This window comes from Grammomys surdaster, unplaced genomic scaffold (assembly GCF_004785775.1).
Source record: "Grammomys surdaster isolate TR1022 unplaced genomic scaffold, NIH_TR_1.0 201, whole genome shotgun sequence".
Taxonomy (NCBI): domain Eukaryota; kingdom Metazoa; phylum Chordata; class Mammalia; order Rodentia; family Muridae; genus Grammomys; species Grammomys surdaster.
The window spans coordinates 7,361,291-7,388,671 of record NW_021604646.1 but is presented as its reverse complement, the minus strand read 5'-3'; the positions used below and the strand labels follow the sequence as shown (position 1 = coordinate 7,388,671).

Here is a 27,381-nt window from a genome sequence, read left to right as displayed (position 1 = left end):
CTTTGCTCTGATCTCACACACCTCCGGTGGCACCCAGAGATTCACGTCTGCTCATTTTTCTGCTGTCTCGTGGCTCGTGGGCCCCATCCCTCCCACACTCCTATCTCCTGAGCCCCCAACATCCCGAGAGCACACAGCACACCCTACCATTATCTGCCTCATCCTTTCCGTCAGATTTTGTTTTTAACAGAACCGCCTCCTTCCTTCCCCGATGTAATTACCTTCCCACTTGCTTTTCAGCCCTCTCACTGAAGGAGCTTGGTAAAGGATCTATCATCAGTGAACAATCCTAGCCCCTTCTGCCAGCAGCCCGCTTCCTAAGGAGTTCCTGAAGTGGCTTCCCTCCCTCTCTTGGCCCCTGTAGTTCCCCCAGACCTTGGAAGAATCAGTGGGTCTCACTGCATAGCTGAGGCTGGCCTTGGATTTGAGATCCTCCTGTCCCACCGTCCTGAATACTAGAAGTACCTGAAGTGCTATGTGGCTGTGTTCTGCGCTGTGCACCCCTCATTGTGAAGGCAGATTGTTCATCCAATCGGCCTGGGTTTGGGAGCCCACTCTAGTCCAGCTTTTACATGGCCAGATGTGGTCCCCCCCATCATGGTACCTAGAGTCCAGAGGCAGGACAGGCAGTAATCAAAGATGCCATGGATGGTTCCACATTGATCTGAGGTTTGAGAGAGTAAAATGGGCAGTGCTGCTGGCCTTGACAACACCTAATGTTTGTAGACCAGGACACTCAGCTTGCCTACCCTGCCCTAGGCATGGCAGTCATGGTGCTTCTTGGCTCCTTCATCATCCTCTTCCCTTCCTGAGCTCAGGCAGAGATCCCAGTGCCCTCTGTCTGTGGTGCAGCCCTGAGTTTCCTTTTAACCCAGAAGATAGAAATCCTTGCACTGGGTAACCCGTGAGTAACTTCTATTAGCATGAATGTAGACTGGGGATCAGAAGACCAGTCTGTTCCGTGCAGAGCCTTGGGAGCAGGACTAACTTGCCCCCCTTTGTTTGCTCTCCTTAGGATAACCCTGACGCCTTCCTCTCAGTTGTGGACACAGACTGGAAGGTAGGTTGGGGTTCAGCCTCTCAAATATGGGACCCATATCTGTCTGGACCTCTTTCCCACTGGGCTGGGTCGTAGAGGCGAGTAATAGCCTGTCTGTGTGTCCCAGTCTCTGGTGGCAAGGGCAGGCCACCTCATGGCCTGATGACCACCCCCCACGGCTCACAGCAGCTCCCCCCTGCCCAGTGAAGGAGTTAAACCCTCTGTGAACAGGACAATTGGGAAGGAGGCAGAGGCCTCCGGCAGTGAGTGTGCAGAAGGGAGCAAGGGATGCTGTCATCTGAATCAGCAGTTTTCCTCCGGTGAAAGCTAAGTTGACTGTGAAATAACTCTTGTTTCCATAGCAGCTGTTGCCTGGGCAACCATGTCCTCTTTAGTTTGATGCCAAAGGTACCATGAAAATGGAGCTCACTCTTTTGTTTTTATTCCTTCGCATGATGATTCTGCTCACTTGGCCAGCTGTTTCTCTCCTGAACCCCCTAGGAACATACTTCCTGGTCCCAGAATATGTCTAACAGCAAGCATAGGATGGAGAGGGAAACGGGGTTATAGGCGTCTCAGACTTCACTGGCCATCCAAGTGGGACCAACCCCCTCCTCCCTGCTGGATGGAAGTCACCTCCAGGCCACTCCTTTTCTCCATTTGACCTCTATTTGGATCCGTCTCCATGGAAGTCTTGTGGTCTGGATGCCGGGGGCGGTGCTCCCTGATGACTCCTCCCCCCGCAAAGCAGTTAGCCAGCAAGAGTGAGGATCTGGGCCTCTGTGTCGCTCTCTTGGTCATGTGCCTCTTCAAGGACACAAAGGGAAGCAAAGGGAAGTGCTAGGCAGACCATACACTCATGCCCACATCCTCTGGGATCACAGGCCGCAGCTGACGGGAAAGTATAGGATTCAGCAGTGGAGGGTTCACCAGAGCCCCTGAGAAGGATTGGGAGTATCCAGAAACCACAGCAGGCCCTGTCCTGGGGGTCTCTGTCCTTGTGTTCCAAGTGAGAGTGGGGGTGAGGAAGGGGTGAGTAGATAAGCCTTGGGCAACCATTGCAACTATGGATGGTGGGAGCCTGGTTCTTAAGACCCCTTGCTTGGTGAAGGGCAGCATGTTCTAAAGGAATCCTCCTGTCACTCCAGGAACACTGCATTGGGAGGGGTTTTGTTCAGTTTTCCTTTTTACAGAAAAGCAGCCACGAAAGATGGCTGTTACCTGGGCCACAGCCGGGGCCTCTCAGTGGCAGGCAGTGTCACTGTCTCTGGCCTTAGAAAGTCAGCTGCAGGTGAAAGAAGCAAAACAGAGAAACTAGAAAATACAGGAGACCACAGTCCAGGTCCAGGGGTGTCCACCCTACCCCCGCCACGCTGCTCCCAGACTGCTCATCTTGTATGGTGAAGCAAGTGGCTCAGAGTGTTTGCGAGGGGACGTTGTCCAAGAGTCCAGTGCTCAGACACCCCCAGTGACCATGACAAGGCCCAGCCAGCCACAGCACACAGCTATAGTAGACAGCCTGATGTGGATCCTGGTGCTGTGGCTTCTAGCTGTGAGGTAGGGCAGCTTGCTACGTGTCTGAAAAATTGGGGTGCTCAGTGAGAAAATGCACTCAGGTAGGGTCTAGCCTGCGGGCATCCTAACACCAGCGTCTGTTCCCTGGGGTTGCGCCCTGGGTCTGGACTGCTGAGATGGGTGTAAGCACCACTGCTCTCTCGCTCTCACCTCTGGGCCTCAGGCTCCTGGTGCTTTCTCTCAGGCTTCTGTGTCTCAGAAGCAAAGATAAAAACCCTGCCCCCAGGACTCTTCAGATAGCTGGCTGGGCAGCAGGCCTGGCCTCGGGTCTGAGGGTTTGCAGCCAATGAGCTGAGCAGAGACAGGTAGTGTGGAAGAGGCCAGTGTTGGGCCGTCATATTCCTTTGGAGCCAGAGAAGGGGAAACCCCTCAGTTGGTAGTCAAGGAGTGAGTATGGGTTGGTCAGGGGCCACAGGGAATGGGAGTTGGTGGCAGGACCTTTTCCCTTGAGAGACTCATGGGAGGTCTTTGGGGGCAGAGCAGGACAGGAGGGCCAGGGACACACTGTTCCATGAGTCCGTTTGGGAGTGGTCTGGTCAGGCATGGCACAGAGAAAGCTGTCGGTATCCAAGACAGAGGCTGTTACTAGGACTGGTGCACGTGACCACTGCAAGTCAGGTCACGTGACTGTTGCAAAGCAGGTCAGCAGGCACCTGGGTGGGGAGCCGGCCACCTTCCCATGGGACCCACCAGGGTGCAGGATGGTAAAGACCAGAAGTACAGTCTTCTTCCAAGAAGACAATGGGGGCACAGACACCCAGCTCCCACCGTGTTCCCTGTCACTCATGTTCTCTTAGAGGGGCTTCCTCCTCTGTCACCTCCCTAGCCTACTTCCTTTCCTCACCTCCCTTTGGCTTCCTGCTCCTCTGTATCCCCTCTCTGTGTGCCTCAGACCAGCTTTCACCTGGAGCCTCACTACCCAGGTAGATACGTCATGTAGACTTGGGGGGGTCTTCTCCAGAGACTTCGGAGCTGGACTCCATACTAACTGGCTTCAGAACACAGGACTGGTTGCAGTGGGTGTATGGGATGCAAGCATGTCACACTCCTGTAGGGGGTCCCTCCTTCCCCCCTACAGGAGTGTGAGGTCAGGGAGGGCCCGGCCCTCCTGCTCTTCTGCTCCTGCAGTCTGCCCAGCCCTCCAGACCCGTAAACTCCACTTTCAGGGCTGTGTGCCAGCCCTGGGCATCCATATAGGTAGGGTGGGCGAAGGCCAGGGGGAGAGACAGTCCAGTAGCTGTCCTCAAGGGCATTTAAGTGACCTAGGCTGTCATCTTGCTGGGATGGGTACGCTTGGGAGTCAGGACTCCAGAGACTGGGGCTAGGGCCCTCCCAAGACCTCGGTGCTTCCAGGGGAATAGAGCCAAGTGCTGGGGCAATTCTGTATGTCCAGCTTCTCCGGTCTAGCCCTGCATTAGTATACATAACGGTGAGAGAGGCGCCTCTCTGTGCATTTGTGCTTGATGCAGGGGTACCTGTGTGGCCCTAGCAGCTGCTTCCCGGGAGCCACAATACAGGTGTACCTGATGGACGGTGCCAGGGTGTTAAGCACCCTCGAGCGGCTGGGGCTGGGAACCGTCAGGATGCTGTGCGGCTAGGATGGGAGGGGCTAAAGTGAGGCAGGGTGACCGAGAACCTCAGAAGCCAATTGGAGCCAGGTTTGTCTCCTAACAGCCAATGTGGGAGCGAGGGCTCCGAGTGAGCAAGTAGCAGCTCAGAAACCTTTTAGAGGGGAGGGACCGGCCTGGGCAGGGCCGGGATCTGTGTATAAAATCACCGGAGCTCTGCCCCACCACAGAGCTGAAGTCTCCCACCCAAGCCTCCCTCGAGACGGAGTGACTTGGGTTTTTGTTTGCCCTTTCTGGTTCAGCAAATACCCTTCCTCGGCAAGATGCCGGAGTGCTGGGATGGGGTGAGTCCAGGGTCCGCTTCGGGATGGGCAGGGAGGCTGGGGCATCCTTGTGACCTACAGAGGACAAGGTGTCCTCCTGCTCCGTGGGGTAACGAGTCTGCTAGGATGCCTGTCTTTCCTGGTCTATTCAGCCCCTGGGTGGAGGGCCGGATAAGATGGTTGGTGTCTGGGAAATGCAGTGAACATAGTGACCTCTTTGCTAGCCTGCGTTCTCTGCCTCACATGAGAATGGTGTCTGCCTAATTGCTTGGGGTCACTTCAGCCTGGTGTGCCCTCTGTGAGCCCCTGGCATGTTCTAGCATCTGTCAGGGTTGTGCCTGCAGGGTCTGTCTGTGGGAGATTGTCTTGATGCTGGATCACTGCAGCAGGGTATCATGTCTTCATAAGGAGCTGCTTGTGTGTCTGTCCCCAGTGTTCTGCAGTGCCAGGCTGGGAGTCTCCGTCTTCAGAAGAGTCAAGGAAAGGCTATGCTGTTTCTTTTACCGGGTGGGGAAGACAGGGCTGGGGCACTGAGCTGGCAGGGCGTGGGGCCCCAAGATACCTCCTCTTGCCATGGGGGAGGAGCAACAGCTCCCCAAGCCCCGTGTTCTTCATCAAGGAGGGAGATGCGAGGGCAGATTTGCCCTGCCTGCATCCCAGGCCCCACATCACTCATCCCTCCTTTTCTTGCCCGGTCCTCAGCTACCCCTACCCTCCCAGGCAGACCTTGTCTCCTGAATTACCCAGGAATCCGCTGAATACAAATCCTACCACAGCCACCACCATGGTGTGTCAGAGCCCTGTTCTGACCCTCTTCTCCCCAGCCCTCAAGGTCACTGCTGAGGAGAGAGACTGAAAGGGGACGTCAAAGCCCCCTCCCTCGACGCCTGCCGCAATGCATCCCTCTAGCGCCCACCTGGGGGGCGGGGCTCTGACGTCACCAGGAGCCAATGGGAGCACTTTACCCCGGCAGTGGAGGGGCTGACAGTCTGCTGGGCTGTGGCCCTTGAGGCATGTGCCCTCACTAGTCAGCATCCTGAGGGGTAGGGATACTCAACTTCTGTCTGACAAGCTAGGTCTGAGTTATCCGCCCAGGGTCGGGAGGGTGGGGTGTTAGAGAAGTTGCTGGAAACATTCAATCAAGGTCACTAGGCCTCAGGACAAGAAATTTGGTTGTCATCCCTCCCTTAGCTCTCCATGACCTTACCAAAGCCAGCGCTTCTCCACCAGAGAAGTGAGCTTTACTTAGCAAGGCCAGTGCTTTGACCGATGGCATCTGACTAGGGATAAGGAGTTGGGCATCATGTCAGGGTAGGGAAGGTTCCACAGACCACTTGACAGCAGAGAGCAGACACTCCTCACGCACCCAGAGGGTAGAGGTCTGATTTTGGAGAGTCCCTAGGTCCCTGTGTCCTTGTAGAGCAAGAACAAGAGAACAGTAAAGAAACCATAGCAGGGACCCCAGAGAAGAAAAGCAGCCGGCTGGAGTAAGGGTGGCCTGCTTAGGAGGTAGGTCCTATGGGTGGACCTGAGCCTCCCCTCAGAAAATGCTTCTGTTGGGGCAGAGCCAAGGCCCCGAGCTGGCGTCTCATCAACCCTGGGTTCGACCTTGGGTGAGTCTCTTAGCCTTTGTGGGCCTGTGTCTTCCTGTAGAGCCAACTATAGAAGGCTGGGGTCCATTCAGGAATAAATGAGGTATCAGACTCCAGTGAACAGGAAGCTTTTCTTGGTCAATCGGGTCCTGAGGGAGGACAGGCCTGGGAGGCTGGGTCGGGCCTGGACCTAACTGAAGACCACAGGAAGATGCTCAGGCCTCCCAGCAGAATGTGCATCCCAGGGTGTGGCCTCATGGGGACCTCGATACTTTATCATTTCCTTCTGGAAACACAGTGTGAACACTGCACCTGTCTTACCACACCCTGAAAGCCAGTCTGTGGGAAGCTGGGTTTTCCGAAGCTAGTGCCCTTGTCTACAAAATGGAGTCTTGGTTCCCTCTGTCTTGTGTGGCATATAGGAAGCTTGGCACACCGTCAGTCTTCAGTCACTTGTCCTTTCTCTCCTGGTGGCAACTGCAACCCCAGCTCCAGCTCTGGAACACTGGCAATGAAAGACACTAGGACCCCTGCGGTAGAAGGAAGGGTATATTCAACTCTGACCAAGCTGTTGGAGTTTCCTGATTGGCTGCCCAGGAATGATTTGTTTGCAAAGAAGCCAATCAGCAGGGTGTCCCCTCAAGGTTCTGGGGTGCCAGGTGCAGCAGCCCCTCCTCTGGGCCTTGTCTACATACCACAGATCCCACAAAGCCCCTGTGAGGATTTGAGAAGTTGCCCACCCTGCTCAAAGTCACACAGAACCAGGTGCTCCTGAAGGACTAGACCTGAGCAACAAAGTCAGAGGCACTGGCTTAGGACCTGGGAGTAAGGACTGCAGAAGACCTTGGGGACAGGTGTGTCTAGCCCTGTCCTCCTGAGGAAGGCCGTGGAGATTTGCACCAGAGGGCAGGGAATTTGTGAGAGCAGCAGTGAGGACCAGTGTGTGAGTTAGGAGCAGGATATGGCTAACATGGAAGTGTTTGCTGTGGTTTCTAGGCATGGCAGAGGCCATTCTGCAGGAAGGGAGCACACCTTGTAGGTTGGTAGTGGGGGTGGGGCATGGGCAGCAGTGGCAGAGTCCTCTTGGGAGGGCTCCGTGACATGGAGAATGGCCTCCTAGGACCCTGCAGTAGGCTGGAGGCAGAGCAGGAGCTAGGCAGTGGCAGGTGGGTTTGTAGAGAGGATCAGGACTTTGTCCCTGTGCTGAACACCTCTGAGAGCAAGGTTCCATTAATTGTCCTCTATGGGGGTGACTTAAGGTGATCTAACAAAGACACCTTGGCTAGGGCCTCCACCACCTCATTCTCCAAAAACCAGAGTGTCCAGTGCCATCTGTCTCCTCCAGGAACATGACATCGAGACGCCTTATGGCCTTCTGCATGTGGTGATCCGGGGCTCTCCCAAAGGGAACCGTCCAGCCATCCTCACCTATCATGACGTGGGTCTCAACCGTAAGTGTAGCTGCGACTCGATCCTGCCTGCTCCTGCCTTGAATTCCGTAGCATCGAGTCTCCGTGTGTGGTCCTGAAGATCTCAGTTCCCACTCCCCTCTGTGACTTAGCCTCTGGCCTGAGATTCCCATTGGCCCATCCAGCCTGCCTTACCTGCCTGCCAGCCCACAGGGCCCCCAGCATCCTTGGTGCCTGTCCTCTAGTTTTGACCTCTTAAGAGGTGTGTCTTTGCAGACAAGCTGTGCTTCAACACCTTCTTCAACTTTGAGGACATGCAGGAGATCACCAAACACTTTGTGGTGTGCCATGTGGATGCCCCCGGGCAGCAGGTGGGAGCGTCACAGTTCCCTCAGGGGTAGGTGTCCCCAGAGTCTTTTCACTTGTTCCAACCCTGTACCCTCACTGTACCCAGGTCCTGAACTTCCCCTCTGCCTACAGGTACCAGTTCCCCTCCATGGAGCAGCTGGCTGCCATGCTCCCGAGTGTGGTACAGCACTTCGGGTAAGTCCCCCCTAGCCCCTGGCTCTGGGCTGTAGGATAGCAGGTGCCCATATCACTGACTGACTTTGGCTGGGGGCTGGGGATGGTGGGCGAGATGTGCTCTAGCTGAGTTTCATGGCAAATGACATCACAGCCATAGAGTGACCAGCCCTGCTCTACCACAGGTTCAAGTACGTGATTGGTATTGGAGTGGGAGCCGGAGCCTACGTGTTGGCCAAGTTTGCAGTGAGTTTCCCCACCCTCAGAACCCCAGGCCAGGCCTAGAGGGTGACCCTTGGGCCCCAAGGGCTTTCCCTGCTGCTCCTCCTCCTCTCTCTTCCCTTTTGCCGATTTCCCTCCAAGGAAATTAACTTAGAAAGAAATGGGAGTGAGGGAGGGGAGATGCCAGGGATGTGGCTCCGTGACAGCGTTGGCCTCGCATGGGTGAGGCTCTGGGTCCCATCCCTAGCACTGCACAGAAAATCCTTAAAAGAGATGGATTGGCAAGATGGCTCAACAGGTAAGCCACATGAGCCTGGGGGGCAACCTGAGCTCAGTCCCTGGAACCCACGGAGGAGGAGAGGGACTCTATAGAGCTGTCCATGAGTTACGACACGCCTCACACACTAATCATAGTATTAGAATAAAACAGAAAAGGCAGTTCCTTCCCTGTGCGTTGCTTCAGAAGACTGGTCGCTGCTGCCTCCTTCACTGTTCTCCAAAGTCAGAATTCCTGTTCGTGACACTGTAAGCTGTCACTCTGTCCACCAACAGAGGTTGTCCCCAGCAGATACAGCGCAGTATGGACACAGATGGTCTTTTAACCAAACACTACACTTTACATTCTGGTTCTGAGGTTTGAAGAGAAATAACATTTCAGAAATAACAAGCTAGGCAGGGAAGCCTTCATCTCTAAAACCAGAAATGGTTTCAGGGTCCAGACATTTATTGTTGAAAAAGAATTTCCACCTTGAGTTTCTGTTCCAACGCAGTCATTTTGTTAGACTCCAGACTCTGCAGACCGACCGCAGGGCTTGAAGTGTGTGTACATCTCCTGTGTGTGTACGTCTCCTGTTCTCCACACAGGCTGACAGTTGAACAGAGCACACAGGGCTCTGGGCCCAGGCAACACAGGCTGGCTTTGAAAGGCTGGTTTCCTGTCTTCTACCACAGGAGCTTCTGCAGCCCTAAAAAGCAGGGAAGGAAGCTACTGCTTTAAGATGGGGCTGATAAGCCGGCTCAGCAGGTAGTGGAGCTTGCCACCAAACCTGACAACCTGAATTTGATCCCCTGGACCCACAGAGTGGGGAAAGACAGGACCAGTTTCCACTAGAGTCTTGCTTCCTTACACATCACACATCTCTCTCTCTCTCTCTCTCTCTCACACACACACACACACACGCACACAAAGTAAAAAATTAACAAGATTCAAAGATGTTCATTACTCAGTTTGCAACACCTTCAAAACCAAAATACTTGAAAGAATAGTGGCTTCATGAATGAGCATTTGCCAAGACGTGTGGTAGGGCTCTGGGTACCACCCCTAGAACCACACCCACATATGCAAATATATACACATGGCGTTAGAAAGGGTAAAAAGCGGCTGTAATCATGGAGTCTTCTTAAATCAGGGAAGTTTTAGGGGTGGGCAGAGAGGAGATCAAGCTACCCAGTCAGCCATCGGTGATGTTCTGAGGATCTTACCACGCAAGGACCTTACCTACCACACGGCCTAATTTGCCTTTCTCCTCAACCCACAGCTCATCTTCCCTGACTTGGTGGAGGGGCTGGTGTTGATGAACATTGACCCCAACGGCAAAGGCTGGATTGACTGGGCCGCCACCAAGGTGAGCACCAGGCCCACATGACCTGCCCCCCCACCCCCCAGCGGTGAGCTGAGACAGGTCTGACTCTGGCTCTCCCCTCCCCCTCCTGCAGCTCTCTGGCTTGACCAGCACTTTACCAGATACTGTGCTCTCCCATCTCTTCAGCCAGGTAAGCGGTGGATTAGACTGCATGTGGGGTGTCCTCAGGAGCAGAGGCTAGGGCTCAGCCAGCACGGGTCAAGCATGTCAAGCATTGCTGGGTCATAGTGCCCCTCTGAGGTGGCCTCTGGGAAGCCTCTCCACTCCTGAGGCACCTAGACAACTCCTGCTGGGAGCGGGACCAGGTTCCTCCCACATCCCCTCTCAGAGCCCTTTGCCCCTGCCCTTCTGCCTGTGTGTGCCCTCTCCCACCCTCTTGTGCCCAGGAGGAGCTGGTGAACAACACGGAGCTGGTGCAGAGCTACCGGCAGCAGATCTCAAACGTGGTGAACCAGGCCAACCTGCAGCTCTTCTGGAACATGTACAACAGGTGCGGGTGTCCCCATCCCCCATGGGAGGGCCTGGGGCAGGCAGCACCATCCCTCAAGTGTATAGATGAGCTGGTTCTGAAGTCTGAGAGGGTAGCTTCTTGGCAAGGGTGTGGCTTCCTCAGAGCTGAGGAGCGTAGGGGCATGCATGGACTCTGGTCACTGGTTCTTGCTCTTCTTTGCTGGGTGGAGGGTGTCAGCAGCACCCTTGCTGCCCCACTTCAGGACTGGGTGCTCAGTCCTGCACAACAGAAGGTCAGATTAGGCTGCAGGTTCCACACAGTGCTTTGTGGAAGCCCTTGGAAAGCTCTTCTGCAAAGGTAGCCCACCCTGCTGTATCTTTGCTCTTGCAAACTTTCAGTGAGGAAGCTCCTGCTGGAAAAGTGCAGTGACAAAGAGAGACCCAGGTGCCATATTTAGTCAGGGCCGTATTATGTGTGGTCCCAGAGCAGGGATGCACAGGACGGAAATGTCACATACCTGGGGGTTCTGGAGGGGGTCGAGATAGAGAATCCACACGAGCTTGTGTGTGCAGAGCAAGTTCAGGACAAGATGGTTCACCAGTTGGCAGTGTTGGGATCCACCCCTGGGATGCCCTCTTTACCTTTGCCATTCCCTCACAGCCGCAGAGACCTTGACATTAACCGGCCTGGGACGGTGCCCAATGCTAAGACACTCCGGTGAGTCACTCCTGCCCTCCAGCCAGTCCCTGCCTTTGCATCAAACCCAGGCCACATGACCCTTATCCTCTGTCTCCTAGCTGCCCGGTGATGCTGGTAGTCGGAGACAATGCGCCTGCTGAGGATGGGGTGGTGAGTGTGACTGTCCAGACCAGGGGAGGGAGGTTAGAGCCCGGAGTGATGAAGGAGGTTAGAGCAGAGAGATGAATTTCCCAGATCGTCATCTGGCACCTGGCTACGCGTTGGGGCCTGACCGCTCTGAAGAGGCCTGGAGAGTGGATGGAACTAAGGCTAGGACCAGGCTGCCTAGTGGTCTCTCCCCTCTCCCCACTTCTAGCTTAGAACCCAGGGTCTCCTCCTTCCAAAAGTGGACCCATAAGTAAGTCCTGGACATCAGTACTCACCTTGGAGACACCCAGGTGCTGACTATGGGGCAGTGCATATCACCACTTCCATTGGAGCCCTGGCAGCGGGCAGCCTCAGGGTGGGGGCCTCAGCACAGATGCCTGGATCCTGTGATGCCCAGGGGTGCTCAGAAGAGGAAGGCAGTGAGGGTAGAGCATAGGTTGCACCAGCCATCTAGATCCAGGCAGGACCTCCCCACCCCACCCCCTGCCATGTTGCCACCTGTCACCTAGTACCTCTGAACCTCACTGTCCAGATCATCTGGTCCATCCTGCTAGAGTGACCCTGGCCTTCTGGGTTAAACTCTTGTCCCACTTGAGTTTATGGCTGCAATTTCAGGCTCCTCAGACCAACAGGCCTCCAGGAACTCAGGAAGCCCTGGCAGGAAAAAGCCTGGGGAAGGAAGGCCTTGGTGGGGAGGGAAGGCCTTGGGCCTGTCCTTTCCTCCCTCCCCTCCCTGCTCTGGGTACAGAGCCTGCCTAAGCAGTGGAGCAGGGGTATTGTTGCAGCTGGCTCCTTGTCCCTAGGTTGAGTGTAACTCCAAACTGGACCCAACCACTACGACCTTCCTGAAGGTGAGACACCCCCACCCCGACCCCCACCCCATGCTCAGCTCCAGGGAGGGGTCTGCTGGACAGTACGGGATCAGGAGCGGTGTTTGCACAGCTCAGTCTGTTGAGGTGTTGGGAAGGGGCCCCTCAGCTCCCCCTGCTCTGTTCCTTTCAGATGGCAGATTCTGGCGGTCTTCCTCAGGTGACACAGGTAAGACTCCGGGGTCTCCTGCCTTTGTGTCACCCAGCTTGTTGGCAAGGTTGGGGGGTAAGGGTTCTCCATCCTCCCCACTAGTTCAGGGAGCTAATCAAAGCATGTTCTGTCCATCTGATTGCAGCCAGGGAAGCTGACTGAGGCCTTTAAATACTTCCTGCAAGGCATGGGCTACAGTAAGTATACCTCCACCCACCCCAGGCAGGGATAGGAACTCATTTCCCGTGTGCCAGGGAGTCTGTGGGTGAGTGTCACCTTTGTCACCTGGACCCCAGAGACTGGGATTCTCTCCCCAGCCTCTGCATACACCATGAGGTGTGTGTCCCAGGCCCAGCCAGCTTCTCTCTGCCTGGGTGGAGCCTTAGGCACTGTTCTAGCCCAGTGTGAGGACCTTTGGGAGAGAAGTCTTCCTCCAGCCCTTGAGGGTCCAGTAGCTGGGCTGGGTCCTTTTAGGGAAGCCTGTTTCAGATGAGTCGCCCATACCTATTGGGCTTAGGGTACCTCAAAGGCCCTTTGTCACAGTAGAAGTTTAGCGCTGAAGCCCATGGACTCTGGGACTAGAAGGGAAAGGGGACCATCTGGGTTTTAGCGCATCCAGAATTTTGGAACGAAGGCTGAGGCTCCTCCAGGAACAAGGGCTAAACCAACTTTTTGTCCTCCATCCTTCCTGGAACATTCCTTCAGGTAACAGTGATGAGAGACTCAGCCTATACCCATGAGCACTTAACACACACACACACACACGCACGCACACACACACACAATTCCAGTGGCTCCTGTGTGCCTCCTGGAACACACACACATACAACACACACAGACACACACGATTCCAATGGCTCCTGTGTGGCTCCTGGAACACACACACATACATACATACACACACACATGATTCCAATGGGTCCTGTGTCGCTCCTGGAACACACACACACATACACAGAACACACACACACATGATTCCAATGGCTCCTGGACCTCCAGTTCTCCTCTTTCCAACACACAGCTGCCAGGAGGCAAACGGTTCTCCCTCACTCTGGTGCCCTGCACTAAATACTTTAGCCTCTGGCGCTCACACCTCCTTGGGACAGCAAATAGGATATCCTTCCACCCTGCCAGCCTCTCAGGGAGAGAGGTAGAACAAAGAGAGGCACACACAGGCAAGGAGGACCAGCCGGAACACCATGCTGGGTCCCATGAACTCTTGGAGCTTGGTAGACATCTGTGAGGCCCAGAAGGAGCAAGAGTTGTGGGCACTAGAGCGTGTCCTTGGGCTTCAAGAGAACTGCACCAGGCATCTCGGGAGTCAGGGGCTTTGGGAGGTTGTGCGGGCCTCCTCCTCAGTCTGGGAGTGAGGGCTGAGAGCACTAGCCTAGGATATGGCCTTTGTGGGCCTAAGTCACAGCCTGGGCTGGAGACGAGAGAGAGTGAGAATCCCCAGACTGCAGGCAGGCCTGCTGTGTGGCTTCCATGCTGCTGTTAGGCTGGACTGTAGCGGACTCTCCGAGGTTAGCCCTGCCCTGGTTCTCTCTTTCTTGTCTGTCTCATCTTGGCCCATCTCTGCGCCCTCGGTCTGTCCCAATCTTCACCATGTTCTGTGTCTCCCCCACCCTTGTCCTCTCTGGCTGCCTTCTCTCAGTTGCACACTTGAAGGACCGAAGGCTGAGTGGAGGAGCAGGTAGCCCATGGCCCGTCTGCCGATGCATGGACACCCTGCCCCACCCTCCCCCGCTCCTCTGCAATGCTGCAGCCACACCGCGTCCTGCTGTGTGGTGTGGAACCTTCTCGTGTTCTGCTCAGCTCAAAGCCCCAGAGGATGCCTGTTCTTCCACAGACCCTGGTCTGCTGAGGGCTCTGTCCCATGTGGGACCCGATGCTGGCTGGTCTCAGAGCAGTCGTCTTGTTTCTAGATTACTGTAGGCTGTGGGGCTTCCAGAGCTTTGGGAGTTAGAGGCAGAACCTCGAACACAACACTAGGTTTGCCTTGCAGATATGATGTCTGTCCCCTGCCTGCCCAGCCTCTAGGTGGACTGGCCTTCTCTACAACAGTAGAAGCAAGATTCAGGGCAGTCTGGCTGATTGTGCCTTCCATAGAGGCAGTCCTGCTGCGGCCCCTCCACTCCTTCCCACCCCCAGTCATTCTTTGGCTGTAGGTCTAGTTGGCCACACAGTGTCTCCCTATCCCAGCTCAGGGTGCCTATAGACACCTGCCCTGCTCTGGCTGTAGCTCTGGGACCTAGGATCCTGCTGGCTGCAGCCTTTTTGGCCTGCTCACCTTTGCTGGCTGGCCCTGCATGCTTGGCCTGGTCTAGCCAGTGCCAGCACCTGGCTTGGGATGGGCCTCTGTGTGTGGCAATACTGGGTCTCACTGGCCGCTTTGCTTGCGTTGTCTTTTTTCCTGCCTGCTGGTACCCACCCTGCCTGTTCTCAGGACCTTCTCTGTTTTCGTTCACAGTGCCCTCAGCCAGCATGACCCGCCTTGCGCGCTCACGTACCGCATCCCTCACCAGTGCCAGTTCTGTGGATGGCGGCCGCCCTCAGCCCTGTGCCCACTCAGACAGCAGTGAGGGGATGGGCCAGGTCAACCACACCATGGAGGTGTCCTGCTGAAGCCCTCATCCTGCCCAAGATGCCCGCTTACCTGCCCCCAGGTCCCACTGCCGTCTCCGCACAGGCTCATCTACCCTTTAGTTTATTTTTGTGAGAGTGAAGGGAAGGAAATGGGGTTACTTCTCTTTTATTTAAAAAAAAAATGAGGGGATCCACCTTAGGACAGCACAGCACAACAGTCTTAGATGGTGTGAGGGGCTCACCTTAGACACTCCATCTCACTCAATGTGGTCACTGGTTGGTACGGCCCCTCTCTGCCCAGCTGGGGTGGCCAGGGTAGAGGATACAGTACCGAAGAAAGCACAGCCCACCCCGGGAGCTAGCAGACGTGGGGTTTGAAGATGGTGGGTGGAAGCCACAGCAGTGGAGAGCCTTGGACCTCAGAGTTACCTTTCCTGTAACCCTTACATAAAGCACACCTATTCTGATAATAGAGGTGACGGTCGTGAGGATGGTAGCCACAAGGGGGCGCTCTAGACAGCCATTTTCCTGGTGCTCTCTGGGCAGGCTGGTGATGTAAGGCCAGCCAGGCTGAAGAATATGGAGAACCCTGACATGGGGGCAGGAACCCCCATACTCTGCCACCATGGGGCCATGTGCCACCCTGAGGGAAAGGTCACCTGGTCTCTTACCCCTGTTGGCTGAGGTAGAATGTTGATTGCTTTGTATGCTGTGTGTAGTCCCTGAGAAAGTCACTATTACCCCTCCGGGAGCTGGCAGGTACTGTAGGTCTGTCCCTCTTGTCCCAGATTTCACCAAGTGTTTGTCACAGTACCCTGGTCAACTTGGGCCAGTGTGTCACAGACATTACTTGAGAATTGAGCTTGTTAGATCCAAGACAGAAAGATACAATGACCTCTGCTTGCTGGAGGGGCTGGAGATTGCCTAGTCCTTGGGTGGGAGATGGGCCATCCTTGAGGTGAACAACCATGTCTGCCATCTCACCGAGTGGACTCTCACAGCCCAGAGTGATGGTTTGAGCCTGGCGGTTGGTTTCACCCACTGTCAACCCTCCAGAGAGGAGAGAGCACTTATGTGGGGATATGGGAGAGGGGGTGATGTATGTGGTGGTATGTGGGTGTTCTGAGACAAGAGGATACCGACATCCATGTATCTGTGGCACATGCTGCCCCTTTCTGTAACTGTAAGCCATTTCTAGACTGCTCTGGAGTCCAATGGAGTGTATCCTATCCCCGGTTTTGTTCACTCACGTGCTTCCGTGAATACTGAATGTGACTGTTTAAAGCTGGTAGAATTAATCCCTTACTGTAGATAGCCCTTCAAGTACTGGACATCTTTTTGCTGTGTTCTTAAGATATCTATAAATACCTATACATTATATATATATATATATATGTATGTATGTATGTATATCAGGTCCTCCTGTATGTGGTTTTCCATTGATGGTTGTCTTCTCTTTGGTCAATATGAACTTTTAATGGAGTTCATTACTTTTCCTCTCTACAAAGAGCCTAATTTTGTGTATTCTGGTGGCTGATAAGAGACTTTGCGATTACAAAATGTAAAACAAAAATCCTTGATATAGAAAGTTAACTGTGCAGAAAAACCAATAAAGAAATTAAGTGTATGTGTGTCGTGTTTTCTGTCACAGGGAAGGCTGAACTGTTGAGGCTGCCTGGCTGCCTCAGGCTCAGATAGGTGAAGGATAGTAATCGTTTCTCTGTGTATCTCTATACCATCAGTGTCTATTACATACATTTGTGTTGGAGGAGAGTTGAGCAGTCTCATTCTGTAGCCCAGGCTGGTCTTGAATACTCAACAATCGTACTTTATTGTCCTTGGTGTTAGGATTGTGTAGGCCACTCTGGGTAACTTTTTTTTTTCCTTTTGGGGTGATAGAGATTGAACCAGGGTGTTCACACATGATGGTGATTGAGATATAATTTTACCAAACCTGACATGCTCTTTCACAGCTGAGCAGAAATCTTAGCCAGTAATACCTCTTCAAAGCAAGGGCACACCACTTTTTATTTGCTTGGCTTTAGTTGCTTTGGGATATGGGATACTCTGTTGCCTGGCTTGCCAGGAACTCCCAGTAGTCCCCAGTCTCAGCCTCCCAAGTACTGGAATTAAACTGGCAAATTCTCCATGTTACCATTATTCATTCACTTGATATTGTATCAGCTATTTTTTTTAAAAAAAGTAAAATGTAAGGTTCTATCTTACGCAGAAGGTGAAAAACAAAAGTTAATTAGTCTCCCTCTCTCCGTCTCCTCTCTCGGCCACTACCGCACCCCGCTTTCGGGGACACGGCCAGAACTAGGGTGGAGGCAGCACAGAACTCGCCGGTGTGCTCGCGCACGCGCGATTCCTAAGGAGCCGTTCAGCAGGGACGCGGAGCTCCGCCCCATCCGCTCGCGTCCTGCGGCGCCGGAAGCGCAGTGAGGACGCGGCTGCTCGCAGCATGGCGGCCCCCGCCAAGCGCGCACGGCTAAGTGGCGGGTCGCCCCTCGCCGCGCCCTGCCCCTCCCCGAAAGCTGCCCGCGCGCCCCGGCCGCTCCCCGCGGGGCCCAGCGGCGGCGAGCCCGAGGGCGATGCGGTGGCCGACTTCCTGAGCTGGTGCACGCGGGTAGGGTTGCAGCTGAGTCCCAAGGTGATGGTGAGCCGGCAGGGCACGGTGGCCGGCTATGGCATGGTGGCGCGGGAGAGCGTGCAGCCCGGGGAGCTGCTGTTCGCCGTGCCGCGCTCCGCGCTTCTGTCTCCCCACACCTGTTCCATCAGCGGCCTGCTGGAGCGAGGTGGGTATGGGGCAGGGGACTGGCTCTGAGGCTGGCAAGGGAGTCGCGCTTGGACGTTCACCCGGTGTCTTCCCTAGAGCGAGACGCGCTGCAGAGCCTGTCGGGGTGGGTGCCGCTGCTGCTGGCGCTGCTCCACGAGCTGCAGGCCCCAGCTTCACCCTGGAGCCCCTACTTCGCGCTCTGGCCAGAGCTGGGGCGTTTGGAGCATCCCATGTTCTGGTGAGAGCCGAGGGAAGGGCCGGGAAGAACCGGTTTCAATTACTTTGCTCTGGTTGGGTACCGGCAGGCTGTGAAGGGCTCTGGGTGGGCTGTCCTTGCAGGCCGGAGGAAGAGCGGCTGCGCCTCCTAAAGGGTACAGGTGTCCCAGAGGCCGTGGAGAAGGATTTGGTGAACATTCGTAGCGAATACTATTCCATCGTCCTGCCTTTCATGGAGGCTCACTCCGATCTCTTCAGCCCCACTGTTCGCTCCCTGGAACTCTATCGCCAGCTTGTGGCCCTTGTGATGGCTTATAGGTGAGTGATGAAAGCCCAGAGGAGGAGCAGACCCTCATCTTTGAGGGGGAAGTTGGGAAAGAACAGTCAACTCCAGGTCCCTCACCCAAGACTGGGCCTTAGCTGAGTTCTCTCTGCGGCAGCTTTCAAGAACCGCTGGAGGAAGATGATGATGAAAAGGAGCCCAACTCCCCCTTGATGGTGCCTGCTGCAGACATACTAAACCACATAGCCAATCATAATGCCAATCTAGAGTACTCTGCAGTGAGTGGACCCCTATCCCTCCCTGGTCAGGTTGTGTGCATTACAAGCCAAGTCACTCTGCTCCAGTTTCCCACTTATGGTGAAAATTCGGTGAGATTAGCTACTCTCCTGTGTACTTTTGGTGTCGAGTTACGAGATAGTGTGGACAAACTCTAAGTCCATCAGAATAGCCGCTCTGCCATGTCACCTCAGGCCCTGTGGAGAGCATCGTGGGACAGCAGTAGTTCAGTACTATTCAAGAGGTAGGATGTTCCTGGGCCAGAGGTATAGTAAGGCAGCACTTTAGTGTCGGGTGTGATGTAAAAATTGGCAGATGAGCCTTGTGGCTTACACCTGTATCTTAGGAGGCTGAGGCAGGATAGAAGATTCCAGGCCCAATGCTTCCAGTTTTAGTCTATACGTGTCAAACTTTGTTCTCCAGTGTCAGAAGATCTTTCACTCATTCTTTGCCTCCATTTCTATTTTGACGTGAGGTTTGGCTTGTTCTGTTTTTGAGACAAAGTCTTAACAGTATAGCACTGGCTAGCCCAAGACTCAAGAGGTTTCCTCCTGAAGGCCTGTGTGTTGTTTTTGGTTTTTTAGCTAGTGTAGGTAACTAGGCAGATACCCCTAACATACTAAGCTGACCTCTAAAGTTGGTTTCACTCCCTTCAGTAATACAGGGCCTAACAGTAGACAAATGGTCTGTGGCCTCAGCCCACAGTTCAACAGGATCTTTCAAGAGGGAAGTGGTCTTCATAGGCTGGTGAGGGCTGGGTTGTGATCCCAGCTCTATCCTTTTAACCCAGGATTCTCTCCGGATGGTGGCTACTCAGCCCATTCTTGAAGGTCAGGAAATCTTCAACACATATGGACAAATGGCTAACTGGCAACTGATTCATATGTATGGTTTTGCTGAGCCCTATCCTAACAACACAGATGACACAGCTGACATTCAGATGGTGACGGTCCGAGATGCTGCACTGCAGGGTGCGTCTGCCCATCCCAAGTTCTGTATACCTCTGACAGCAGTCGCCTAGCTGGAGTTGATGTCAGCTATCTCTATCCAATATTTTATAGGGACAAAGGATGAAACTGAAAAGCTGCTCTTGCATGAACGCTGGGATTTCTTGTGCAAACAGGAGATGGTAGGGGAAGAGGGAGCCTTTGTGATAGGTTGTGAGGAGGTGCTGACTGAAGAGGAGCTAGCCACCACACTTAAGGTACAGGGCTAACAAGGTATGGGGTGTTGGTATTTAGAATAAAGATAAGGGGGACCTAATTTTCCTACAGTGGCATGTATGTCCTATCCTGAAGCGCACAGATAGTAGCACATCCCAACTAAACTGCCCGAGTTCCTTCTAGGTCCTGTGCATGCCTGCTGAGGAGTTCAGAGACTATAAAGAGCGGGCTGGATGGGGAGAGGAAGAGACCGAAGATGACAGTCTGGCAATCACAAATATCCCCAAGCTCCGAGAATCATGGAAACAGCTTCTTCGAGACAGTGTTCTGCTGACTCTACAGACCTATGCCACAGACTTAAAAACTGAGCAAGATTTACTCAGTGATAAGGAGGTCTATGCCAAGCTGAGCTGGCGGGAACAGCAAGCCTTACAGGTCCGCTATGGTCAGAAGGTGATTTTACATCGGTTGTTGGAACTCACAAGTTAAGCAGGTTTCCTTTAAGCTTGGGAAGGAAGGAAATTGGGGACTTTTGCCATTAGGCAGTCAGAATCAAAGGAAAGTAGCTAAAGGTAAGCTTGAACTGGCATTTTTGGATTGAGGTCAGCAGACTTAAGAACCCATCAGACGTTTTACAACTTAATAAATATGGACTAAGTTCAACTTAGAAAGCTTGAACGTCTCAGCTTTCTTTAGCACATTCCCCGTGAAGTGCGACAGAATTTTACTGGATTGGCACTCTTATCAGTGGCCTGAAGTTGACTCTTGGGGTCACAACTCACCTTTCCAGGACAAATTATAAGTGGGATTGTTTCATACCAAAACAAAACCCCCCACACCTAAAGAAGGTTTAGATATGTTTAACTGCACAGATTTTCTTGCTCCAACAGCTTCCTCCAGTTGACACAGAAATGGTGTATAAAAATGTCCTTACTGGGAACGGTTGTAATATGCCAGTGAGGTAAGAGACAGATAACTTGGGCTATACAGTAGCAGGACCCCCCAAAAAATCAAGTAGTAATAGGAAAATCTGGTCATTAAGTGACTATTATTTCCCAGTTGACTGGGCTGTCCACTTTTATCACCAGCACTGGCTGCTGCTGAGAAAGGCACCGTGGATTCACATGCATGTCATGACTTTAATGTTTACCGTCTTCACACATACATGAAAACTGATTAAGGCCCAGAAACTACAAATGCTACAAAATATAACATGGGCTCAGCTGTTCATGGAACATTTTTGATCCTGATACTGATCCTTACAAAAAGCAGCAGCTGTAGTAGTCCTTTTGACTCTTGTTATATTTAAAGAGGCTATGCAGCCTAAGCATGGTGATGCAGAACCCCAGACCAGAGATGGTTTCCTCTTTGGGTGTGTTCTCCCTTAGGACCACAGAGCAGGTCAACTACTTTCCAAAGGCAAGCAGAACCTCCTGGGTCTGTCTAGTCTACACTTTTAAGTGGGTGTTTAAGCTTTCCTAGCTACATGAAGTTGCATGAATTCAATGTTTTGCTATTCTTTGGAATGCCACGGATGTCAGACATGCTACTAGGCCCTGAGACAAGAGCATGCCAACAACTGCCTCTGTTACAAGGTAGTTTACAAACATACTTAAGACACACTTTGCACAAACCCAAGAAGTTCCAGACAAAAGTTTTCTCTTTCATATATTTACACAAGTTCAAAATGATATTCACAGCATCTTCTAAATTTTGGCCAAGAGTCAAAAAAAAAATGCATTTAAACTTTGGAACTTGCCCACATAGACAGGAGACCAACCCCAGCAGTTGATGGGGCAGACGCCTGAGAACCAAAGGGCTAGGAAAGTCAGGAGGAGCTGCAAGGATGCTTCAGTTTATGAACTTGGTTCAGTGGGACCAAGGCTGATGCCTCTGCAAGGGATACACACAGTTCATCTAACTGGCACCGGTCCCCTCCATCACTTGCTGAGCCTGCTTCTGTCCCATGCAGCACTGTGCAACAGATTGGAATAACCTGGGAAGTGGAGACGAGCACAAATTAACTTCACAACAAACTTCAGGTCTAAAGATCTCTTAATCTGAATTAGCTATAATTGCCCTTTAACTCAGACCCAAATTAGAAGCATTCTTTTCTCTTTCCCTGCTTGGTAATTAACATTTTAACTCACTTTTCAATCTCTGGGGCACAGTGTACAAATTCATGGTTCCAGAACTTAAATGCTGGGTTTTTAATCAGCTCAATGAAGGTGATAAGAAGACCCCAAGGATGTGGCCTATTTACAATCAACCGTTCCAAGAGAACCCTAAAAAGGGGTATAGAAGAGTTAGTTAAAATACAGAAAAAACAAATTCACAACTATGTCTTCATTGCCCCTTTCCCTGAATCCACTTAGAATTTTGCATATGGAAATGAAATTCTTCCTACATGACAAGTGCTGGCTAGTACCAATTCTTTGTTCTCATACTTTTTGTTTCCTGGTGGCAAAGATTAAAGACCAGTTAGACATACTTACTGACAAAACGGCACACTGCCATCTAAGCATGCAATAAGCACAGCTCGGATGTAGGAAGAACCACAGGCACTAGTATTTAGCTGGGTGAATGGGTAAATTCGTCTGTAGGCACACCACACCATATTATGCACTAACCTCTAATCCTATACAGTTTAAACAAAACTGGAGTATGACCCTGCTGTTTCCCCTTAAAACCTTAAAAAAATGAAGTACACAAAAATGTCCAGATTCTGGATAAAAAATGTTACTGCCACTGCTACTGCCAAGAAACCAATGTTGCTTTTATTGTAAACAAAGCAAGCTACTGTCAAGATCAGCTTGCTTTGTAACTCCTTAGACATGGTTCAGCATAACAGTGAAACTGGGAATGTATAGAACTCCATTCAGAATACAGACAAGGCAGTGGTGGGGTACACCATTAATCCCAGCACTCGGAAGGTAGAAGCAGGTGGATGGCCAAGTTTGAACCAGCCTAGTTTACAGACTGAGTTTCAGGACAGTCTGGGCTATAAACAGAATACAGGTAGAGAAGAGCCCTTTTAAGGCACCATGACAATAAATCAATCAATCTCTCTCCCCCCTTTTCATCTCTCTCACCTTGTGATCTGTTCCTGGATTGCCTCAGTGTTCGCCTCGGCAAAAAGGTACAGCATGGTGCAGCTGAAGTAGTGAGTGTGGCTGTTTGGGTACCGCAGTTGGTTTGCAATTGCATTTAAGAAGAGATACCGGCCTAGAAATTAAAGAAATTAGATTTAGGATTTACTCTGAAAGGTCAGTATGAGAGATAAATGAGTCTGTTTAGGCTTTGGGGTTCCTTTAGTGGACTGATAACTACCAGTCAGACACAATTAGCATGGTGGGCCTTGGGCAGTATGGCATACAAATTGTGAAGGTTATTCTAATTCTGTGGTTTTCTGGATACCAACTTTTTTTTTTTTTTTGCTTTTGTAGGTTTTATTTGCAATCCATATTATGAATCAGCAAAATTCTTACATTCCTTAAAGAAATTTTTTACTGAAAATCTTTAAGGACCACTGTTTTACATTCTACAGATTTCCTTTAATGGAAAGCTAGTTCTGCATTGTCTCAGTATGCAACTGGTTAAAACATTTTATTTCATGTAGTACTTGAAAAATTGCTGTGTACATATGAAATAAACACAACAAAGTCAATGTCTTCCTCTGACCAAAACAGTCCTGACCTCAAAGCCCTTATTTTAAGACTCTTGCCCCTAAAGATCCTTATACTTTGAAAAGGAATGGTATTATTGGTAGAATAATGGGAGAGGGGGGTATCAAATCCAGAATCTTCCACCATTCTCAGGTGGCAATAGATCTGTATTTGATTATCTTGTTTGTACCGTCGATCAGAAGGACCCCTAAACACTTATCTAAAGGATGTAACATGAGGTCTCAATTCTACACAAAGAACTACAGGCAACAAAGGAATGTTGAGAATAGGAAAAAATAGTCTTGTCTTCCAAAGGAAAAAAAACAGCAATTGGCTACCCAATACCAAATGGTCAGTCCTGACTGAAAACATACGCACAGGTAACAATTATACAGACTGAGCAGGTTATGTTAAAAAAAATAGATTAGTAGTCTGGAGTGACCTAGCAGTTCTGCCTGACATGCCCAACTCCTAACACCATGGTAGCATATTAGCAACAGACTGGACTCAGCTACATCTGGTTCTCCTAGATCAGTGTCAAAGCAGTGAGGGATTCCCTGAAGACCAAGTTCAAAGCGAACGCCAAGAAGACTACTGGCAGCAGCATAAAGATTGTGAGTCTGAGTCAGTAGTGGATCCGGACTGAAGCATGAGCTGCAAGATGAAGACATGCTATGGCAGACTGAAATCATCCTCACTTCCTGAGGACAAAACTGCAAATATGGTTGATAACACCCCCCATATATGTATGTATATACATCACATATATGCATGGAATAACAGTAAAAATATGAGGCCTTGAATTTCGGGGGGGGGGGGGGGGTGCGGGTAAGAGGTTATTTAGCACCTAAGCTGGGGATTCTGACTATTGACCACCAAAAAAAACCACAGCTCACCCAGAGACAGACCGCAGTGATTTATACAGCACACTTTCTAACAAAAGTAGTAGCAAGCTCTAGCCCTTTATCTTCTTATACCTTACATTTAATAAGGTGTTCTGTTCCCTGTCAAGCAGACCCTAATAAACGATGGTAAAGATAATAAACTTATCAAACAATGTAGCGTGACCCTCAGATTTGGGCTATCAGAAGGAACACATATTTACTGCAATCAGGTATACCAGTATCTTACAGGGCAAAATTTTCTTCATATTTTATAAAAAAGCATTCCTTATTGTTGCTTAAAGAAAAATTTCTAGATTCTTGCAATTACATCTGTAGCAAAGTACAGAGAATTTGATAATTCAAATGGCCAGCTTCACTCACCCTCAGTATCTAGGTCCACAGCCAGATTCTGGAAGATGTCCATGTGTGCTGAGTGGGTGATGGTGCTCATTGAAGGCGTGCTTCCCTTGTTATGGATGTGCGCGATAGCCTGAGTCCCTACATAGAGCACCAATGCATTGATAAGCTGGAGGTTGTAGCGATTCCCAGGCTCATTAGATACCTAAGAATGGGCAAAAGAGAAAACTTTACCATAGAACTAGGAATAACACTCAATATTTTATTACTGCACCTGCCTCTGCTTCCCAAGTGCTGGGATTAAGGAAAGGTGTGTGCCACTCTACTTGATAGCACTACTGTTTCTCAAGCCTTCTTTCTCTAAAAGGGATAGATAGTTGATATTCTTTACGATTTAAATGTAACAAACTTGCTCAAGAAACTTGTGAGTGATATAAATGTACAGCTACCCTAAGAGTGATTCTATCAGAAGACGTTTGTTCCTTTTGAAAATACAGCTATAAAATAAATTCCAAGTACAACCTCAATCATACAAATGTAGAGAAAGAAGCTGCTGCACAGGGGCTGGAGAGGTGGCTCAGTGGTTAAGAGCACTGACTTCCAGAGGTCCTGAGTTCAATTCCCAGCAACCACATGGTGGCTCACAGCCATCTTAAAAATAACTACAGTGTACTCATGTAATAAAATAAATTAAAAAACAATACTGTAATAAAAAAAAAAAGAAAGAAGCAGCTGCTGCACACTGTGCTGACACTGGAAAGCCAATCCCACCTCAGTCGCTCCAGAAAGAAAACTGAATCACTCTAGGTCAGGTCTTACAGGAAAGTAATGATTTCCCCTAGTGGTCTCATCTATAACTGAGTCAAAGATGAACTATTAGTAAAATATATAACCCAGTTCAGCTCACCCAATGAACAATTACAACAACATTTGAATTTAGGGATGTATTTCCAGGGATGAGGTCCTGTCCTCAAGCTGGCCACAAGCTTGTCATCTGTCTGCCCTAGTCTCCTCCATGCTAAGGTAACGGGTGTGTACTGCAACATTCAACTTCAACTTTAGATTGTTTCTAAATCTCTAAAGTCAGGTTGAAAATACTAATCTGAAAATGGGACACAAATGGACAGCACACACAAACTGTGCTGTACAGAAGACACAGCAAATAAGTCAAAGCAAATAACCTGTAGGTTACTACGCAGATCGGACAGAAAAGTGACCGGTGATCGAGTTTTAAGATAGGAATCCAAATCTTTTTTGAACTGAGGTGGCATCACTCCAGTGAAATTGGTCAGGATCCGAGGTGCAATGTTAATTTCACTTAACATGTCCACCTACCACAAAGAGCAACAAGAAGTGGAATCAAGCACAGAAGTTAACAAACCATACCTCTTGATAGAAGCATTAGAATGGCTTTCTAGAACTATACACACACACAGACTGTGATTATTACAAATCAACCTTTTCTTGTCACACAATGTTAGCTAGTTCTCATTATTTGAAAAAAAAATTGAATATTTTTGTGCCGATATAATTTGTACCATTAACCATTTTTTTTCCAATCTTAGATTCCAAATCAGCACAGGAGATTCCGTATTTACTACCAAGAGTCCCAGACAAAATATGTTTTAAATGGTGTAAGAAAGGACCTTAAAAAAGAAGAGCTAAGAGCAAATTTAAAAGGCTACTTTTATGTTAATGGTACTATGATTTTTAAGTGGTTTCTTTTCCTTAAATAATTTCAACACATACACATGAAAACTTGTGAAATATAGACATTGGGTGCAAGGGAGGACCAGCAACTGCCCAACATTCAATCTGGTGTTCAATAATTATGTCAAACATATGAGAAAATGGTAAACTAATATCAATGAAAGTATTACATTCATCAAAATTAATAACAGAATTACCTCCCCTAGAAGTATCAATATGTAAAGTGTGTATGTGTTGGAGAGAGGGAAACTAAATACACTGATCGTCAGAGAAAAGGCTGAAATATTAAGATAAAAACTCTCCCTTTATGAGCTGCAAAGATGGCCCAGTGGTTAAGAGCACTGGCTGCTCTTTCAGAGTCCAGTTCCCAGTACCCACATGGCAGCTCACGATCCTCTCAGATTCTAGCTCCAGGTACCCACTACCTCATTGCCTCTGCAGGTTCCCACAGACACATGCTGCACATAAACACACACACATAAAATGAATCTTAGAAGAAGCAAACTTTAATAAGCAAAAAATCAAGGAAACATTAAGGAAATAGAAGTTAAATCCCCAGTACCACTGTAGCAAAAACAAAACAAACACGTTCCATCTGCTAAAATGTTACCTTCAGATTAGGAGTGAATGGGTCTGGGAGCCTCATATTTCTTGGGAAGGCACTCAGGATCAAATTTCTTAACTGGATACAATTAGGAGGGATCACATCACAGAACCCATAATGGTAATCACAAAGGAACTCTGGGAAATCATGCAAAAGAACTAGCAGCACTCTTAGAGTACCCTACATAAAAAGGGAAAAAGTTCCATACTAAGAAAGCAGTATTTTTTTCTTCCATTATGAATTTTAACTCAGGTCAAAAAGTTTATTTTAGTAATATTAAAAACAACAAAACCTATAGGCTTTAATATATACAGTTAGGATTATAAAATAAGTACGTGAGGAAATGATGAAACACTGGCTCTAGGAGTTGAAGCCTTAAATCAAGCACACAAGCACTCTGCAAAACCAATGCTCCCGCGCCTATCTTGAGAAACTAGAAAGAAGACTAACAAAAAGAGAAAAGGTGAGCCGGGCGGTGGTGGTGCACGCCTTTAATCCCAGCACTTGTGAGGCAGAGGCAGGCGGATTTCTGAGTTCGAGGCCAGCCTGGTCTACAGAGTGAGTTCCAGGACAGCCAGGGCAATACAGAGAAACCCTGTCTTGAAAAACCAAAAAAAAAAAAAGAGAGAGAGAGAGACAGAGAGAGAG

General features: G+C 50.4%; 3 protein-coding genes and 1 pseudogene across 8 annotated transcripts in view; 3 read left to right on the top strand and 1 right to left on the bottom strand.

The window, feature by feature from the left end:
- The first annotated feature begins 4,434 nt into the window (after window positions 1–4,434).
- Window positions 4,435–16,423, top strand: Ndrg4 (NDRG family member 4). The gene is made up of 14 exons (XM_028770347.1): window positions 4,435–4,526; window positions 7,443–7,548; window positions 7,783–7,903; window positions 7,987–8,049; window positions 8,214–8,274; window positions 9,789–9,875; window positions 9,967–10,023; window positions 10,280–10,383; window positions 11,005–11,061; window positions 11,142–11,193; window positions 11,994–12,041; window positions 12,193–12,228; window positions 12,356–12,407; window positions 14,681–16,423. The coding sequence occupies exons 1-14, from the start codon at window positions 4,506–4,508 to the stop codon at window positions 14,833–14,835; spliced, it is 1,020 nt and encodes a 339-aa protein (XP_028626180.1). The 5' UTR covers window positions 4,435–4,505; the 3' UTR covers window positions 14,836–16,423.
- Window positions 16,424–17,239: 816 nt separating this feature from the next.
- On the top strand, window positions 17,240–20,180 carry Setd6 (SET domain containing 6, protein lysine methyltransferase). Its single transcript, XM_028770373.1, has 7 exons — window positions 17,240–17,594; window positions 17,672–17,813; window positions 17,915–18,109; window positions 18,232–18,352; window positions 19,141–19,321; window positions 19,412–19,554; window positions 19,697–20,180. Exons 1-7 carry the CDS (start codon window positions 17,261–17,263, stop codon window positions 20,000–20,002), a joined length of 1,422 nt encoding a protein of 473 aa, XP_028626206.1. The 5' UTR covers window positions 17,240–17,260; the 3' UTR covers window positions 20,003–20,180.
- A 975-nt stretch (window positions 20,181–21,155) lies between these two features.
- Window positions 21,156–27,381, bottom strand: part of Cnot1 (CCR4-NOT transcription complex subunit 1) — an 81,924-nt gene continuing 75,698 nt past the window's right edge. For all 6 annotated transcript variants that reach the window (XM_028770369.1, XM_028770367.1, XM_028770363.1 and 3 more), the window contains exons 44-49: window positions 26,740–26,913; window positions 25,601–25,750; window positions 24,444–24,624; window positions 22,606–22,738; window positions 21,664–21,798; window positions 21,156–21,509 (exon numbers count right to left, since the gene is read on the bottom strand). In XM_028770369.1, coding sequence (XP_028626202.1) covers window positions 21,431–21,509; window positions 21,664–21,798; window positions 22,606–22,738; window positions 24,444–24,624; window positions 25,601–25,750; window positions 26,740–26,913 — 852 coding nt within the window. In that variant the 3' untranslated portion in view covers window positions 21,156–21,430. The remainder of the gene's footprint in view (window positions 21,510–21,663; window positions 21,799–22,605; window positions 22,739–24,443; window positions 24,625–25,600; window positions 25,751–26,739; window positions 26,914–27,381) is intronic.
- Window positions 23,658–23,969, top strand: LOC114623695 (annotated as a pseudogene).